At 41.0% G+C, this 4,806-nt stretch overlaps 1 protein-coding gene across 2 annotated transcripts in view; it reads left to right on the forward strand.

Annotated features, from left to right (window-relative positions):
• LOC125034450 overlaps nucleotides 1-4,142 on the forward strand; it is a 9,651-nt gene extending 5,509 nt beyond the window's left edge. For both annotated transcript variants that reach the window (XM_047626204.1, XM_047626203.1), the window contains exons 2-4: nucleotides 1,576-1,672; nucleotides 2,001-2,132; nucleotides 3,318-4,142. In XM_047626204.1, coding sequence (XP_047482160.1) covers nucleotides 1,576-1,672; nucleotides 2,001-2,132; nucleotides 3,318-3,418 — 330 coding nt within the window. In that variant the 3' untranslated portion in view covers nucleotides 3,419-4,142. The remainder of the gene's footprint in view (nucleotides 1-1,575; nucleotides 1,673-2,000; nucleotides 2,133-3,317) is intronic.
• The last annotated feature ends 664 nt before the right edge of the window (nucleotides 4,143-4,806 follow it).

Genomic DNA, 4,806 nt, shown 5'->3' on the forward strand with positions numbered 1-4,806 from the left:
GTACTGGACGCAGAAAACTGCATTGAAGCCAGAAGCAGTAATGGGTTATACGTCCTTGATATAGTGAGTGTGACGTGAATATCCGCGTTACGCTTCCTGAGTTACGACCCCGTAAACAGCTACAAGGACACGCCGTCTCCAGGCTTTAAGCAGTAGCGTTGAGTCCTCCTAAAAATTGGTACTGATTTCATTCGTTCAGTGAGCCAGATTAAGTTGGACATACAAACCATTTACTAATTCTGACAGTTTTTTGTTCCTCTTTTTTTTCGGTTTTCATTGCATGACGTCACACGGGATGGAGGGGGAGGGGGAGGAGAAAAGGAAAGTGGGGGAGGGGAGGGAGAGGGGAACAATACGGCCATGATCTTACCTCCCAGAATGACCCTTAATTCCCCGTAACCCCAGAACGTGTGATCAAACACATCTCATAAGACGAAAAACAGGATATCTCTCATCATGAGTGATTTGAAAGAAGTTTTTTATGGTTGTTTAGATTTGCAATTTATCGGAAATGGAAGCTTCTCACTATAATTTCGGGACTTCCTGAGTTTAAGTGCAGAAGTGCTGAATAAACTTCTCGGATCATTTGTCAGACTGGATCAGAGAGACAGGGAGGGAGGGAGAGGAGAGAGAGAGAGAGAGAGAGAGAGAGAGAGAGAGAGAGAGAGAGAGAGAGAGAGAGAGAGAGAGAGAGAGAGAGAGAGAGAGAGAGAGAATAGTGATTGAGAGAGGGCGGGGAGAAAAAAATATGGAGTCATGTAGTATAGATATCTGAAGCCAATGAAATCCTTGACAAATTCCTTTGAAATTGAAAAAAAAAAAAAAAAAAAAAACTTTTCGTGTCACACGAAGACAACAAATACTCTTTTATTGCATCTACATCGCCCACTCCTTACTCCAAACATATACACACTAATCACACCCTCATACCAACACACAGTAAGAACCCAAATTAAATCATTATAGATAAGTCGTGTATTTGTCCCATAAGACCCTTCCTGACGTCGGCGAAGGGCGAAGATACCACTCCATCGCCGGGAGGTATTGAATGACTTAATAATTCCTGAATCATGCTCCAAAATGACGCCAGGCTGCTGTCACTCCGTCCTTCTTGGGAAATTTTATTAAGACAATGATGAGCTTCATTTCCTTTTCGTTCAACGCCATCAAGCAACAATGGTGTCCTTCGCAGTGAGAGAAGAAATGGGTTTCTTTCCCTTGTTTTATTCGCAGGAGGAGAATAAGTGTCCCTCGCGATTCTTGAATAACTTAAACGTGGCTGTAATAGGATTGGTTTCTTTCTTTTTAGGTTTATGTGAATTTATCATCCTAGATTGACATGCAACAACGTTCTTGATACGTATAGAAATGATCTTTCTGTGACTTCTTAGAATCAAAAAATTATAACAGATAAACATTCACTCACTCTTATCGGCGCATAAAACAATTAGGGAAAATATCCACATAAATTACAACCGTAAGTATCGACCCAGACGTTTTAAAAGACGAGTCCTAATATATCTATTGTTTCCGTTTCAGCCAATTATGACATAACAATAGAGTTTTTCTCCGCAGATGACGCGGGCGCTTCTGCTGCTGGCTCTGGTGGCCTTGGCGGCGGCGGGATCCATGAAGCTCTACGAGAAGACAGAAGCTGAGAAGTTCCAGAAAGGTCAGGCGCCAAAAAGACGTGTCCGCCGTCTTAAGATATTCGTTTGCTTTAGTAGACGGTGTTCTTGGGCGATTTTCATTGGTGGAACATACATAGCATTAGTAAATAGAGAGTTACTGATTACTAAATGATTTTATCTCTCTCTCTCTCTCTCTCTCTCTCTCTCTCTCTATATATATATATATATATATACATATATATATATATATTTATTAATATATATGATATAATATATATATATATATATATATATATATATATATATATATATATATATATGACAAGTTTATTTGATATGTTTCCGCGCTAAAACCCGAGTTCCCAACAGTGCTTGTGCCTGTGTCCTCCACGGTGATTCCCCTGGACGACCTCCCCGTCTACAAGGTGGGCGTCGGGTTCGGCCTCGCCACGCCCGCCCCCGGCAAGTTCAAGCCCGAGGGCGGCACTAAGCTGATCACTAGTAAGTTGTCTCACTCTTACACTCTGTCTTATATTGCACGAGAACTGCGTTCAGTAGGGTTTAGTTGAGTATGTTTAGAGTGTGTTGCATTATTTTGGCATGATTTTTTTTTTAAATCATCATACTAATGCGGTTCATCCCTTCAGTCACTATGAACTTTGCGATAGTACATTAGATTTCATTTTTGTTTTAATGGGGTACCAATAAGTTACCTTTTCTTAGGTGTAATAACGCTCGGAAGAATTTCAGATCATAACAAAAGCAGAAATGACTAAAACTATCATTCATCTCACCAAATATAAACTATCACAACATTACCGCGACGTTGCAACATTCCCCCATGCAATACTCAACCCCAGCAACCGCAACAGGCTCTAGAATATCCCCGCGGCGAGTCTTGATCGATGACAGATCGTGACTCCGCGCCAGAAACCCGAGGGCGCTGGTTAACGCTACGGGTCCTCGCGCCACTGGCTCTCGTGAGAAGTAGAAGGGCCTTCGCTCTCTACGACGTCCCTCTACCGTTTGGCTTGGCTTCAGGCCCTTTGGAAATTATTATGCAACTTTTGGATAGCCTGTACACTCAGTTAAAACACAAAGAGCGAAACTCATCATGCATAAATACGGCTTACAAACCAGCTCGCTATATAGCATTACGCGTAAAGATTAAAACTTGTTAAATTGTTAGTTTTAGTAAAGAAAAGACACAAACACAAAAGATTCCACTACTCAACGTAGCTAGTTATCGCAGGAATCAAAATTATGATTCACTTTGCTATTTTTACAATTATATATCCGTCTTGTTCAGTCTTGCACGAGTTCTTCGTCTAACTCTGTATTATGAAATTTGCATAGTTTTCCAAGTTATTATTGACTAATTTCCATAGCAATCACCTTACGAGTGTGCTGTTGAAATGTTATAAATCCTTGTTAATTGCATAAAAATCAATATTTTTTTTGCCGAACACTATAGGTTACTTCCTTTGGATGCACACTACTTAGCAAATATATTATGATACAAAGGATGTGGACCTGTCATGATCGCTCGTAAAACAATTCCACAACTTTTATTCAATACTCACAAAAGGCCTATTATAATTTATGAAATATTCTGAAGAGACAGTCCTAATAACGGAACTGCATTATGCTTTTTTCTTTTCTTACCCCCAAAACTATTCTTTCCAGTCCACAGCGTCAAGAACAAGGCCAAGAAGCCGAAGGACACCAACGCCGCCCTGGTGGAGCAAGTGACGAAGGAGGAATACGAGAAACTCGCCGCCCACTAAACAGCCGTCAAAGAATTCATTAACACAACCCAGTAAAAAAGAAAATAGAAACAAAATTTTACCGATGTAGCGAATGATTAATAGATCCTGTATTCTACCAGGCCATTTTTACTCAATCCAAGATTAGTCAAAAAAAAAAAAAAAACTTTAAAGTGAGAGAAGGTCGTGACGGAAGATTCTCGGAGGAAATGGCGGGGTGGAGTACCTCCCTCGGGCCGAAGGGGTCCAAATGGGGCAAGAAGGGAACTAACGCCTACATTACGTTGTCGGCAGCGAGGCTGGACCTGCACCCTGCTACAGGTCGGCAGTGTTGAGTTGGCCATGCACTGTTAAAGGCGTTCTCTGTAGGCCAACGCACACCGAGATAAACTATCTGGGATTCGGGCTTCAGGGGAACAAACATTCTAATACTCGTTTGGAGACTTTTAGTTCAAAAGCCTCTTTATCGATTTGATAGGCTTTGCACTTAACCAAACTAGAAACATAGCAGAATGTCGTGTTTTGTGAATGTACAGAAAATATGATACAATTAAAAACAATAAACAGAAAGGTTCTCATTCTGTTAATCAGCTTGGTAATACGTAACCGAATTCATGTTCCAACATTCTGAAGGAAACAGATAAAGCTTTATGAAACCTGTGCCATTATGAGAAACTTTACTGTGATCAAAAAAAAAAAAAATTATACGAAATACTATTTTCCCACTAATAAACCTAAGATGTTTTTTTCGTATTTTAATCCACCTATTATGAAAACTGCCGCATGATAATATATACCATCGCTATTATGTTGATTAAGTTAATAACAATTATAGTGATGATGATGATAGTGATACTAATTGAGGAGCCCAAGAGACGCGCTCAGTACCACAACAGGGAGTGTGGTTCAAGAACTCTGGGCTTGGTGAGGAGAGAGAAAGTGACGGGCCGACCTGCTGCAGGCAACTGACTGGAAAATTCTATTGTTAAGAGGGAAACACCCAGGCCTCAGGAGAAATCCTCCAGGAACCGGGAGCAATACAGTTGCAAAGTGAGTCACACAATCATTCTCTATCTGTCTGTCTGTCTTTCTCTTTCTCTCTCTTTTTCCCTCAAGCGCACACACACACTCACACGCACGGCAGTTTGTACGTTCGCTAGCATCGCATACTTCCTCCCGAGAATTGCTCTCTTGCAAGATACCCAGATCCAATAATAATTTCAGTACATTTGTTTCCCAATGAATACAGAAAGAAAATATCAGAAATGAATGGAAACAGAATGGATGACCTATGTTATCAACGGTACACAGGTTAAGGATAAGTCCGATATGCTAAGCTGAGCCTCGCCCGGGCTATGCCCATGAGGAGAGCCAAGCCTGTGTCGACAAACGTATGTCAGCTGGTGCTG

Source organism: Penaeus chinensis, chromosome 18, assembly GCF_019202785.1.
Source record: "Penaeus chinensis breed Huanghai No. 1 chromosome 18, ASM1920278v2, whole genome shotgun sequence".
In the NCBI taxonomy this organism is placed as follows: Eukaryota; Metazoa; Arthropoda; class Malacostraca; order Decapoda; family Penaeidae; genus Penaeus; species Penaeus chinensis.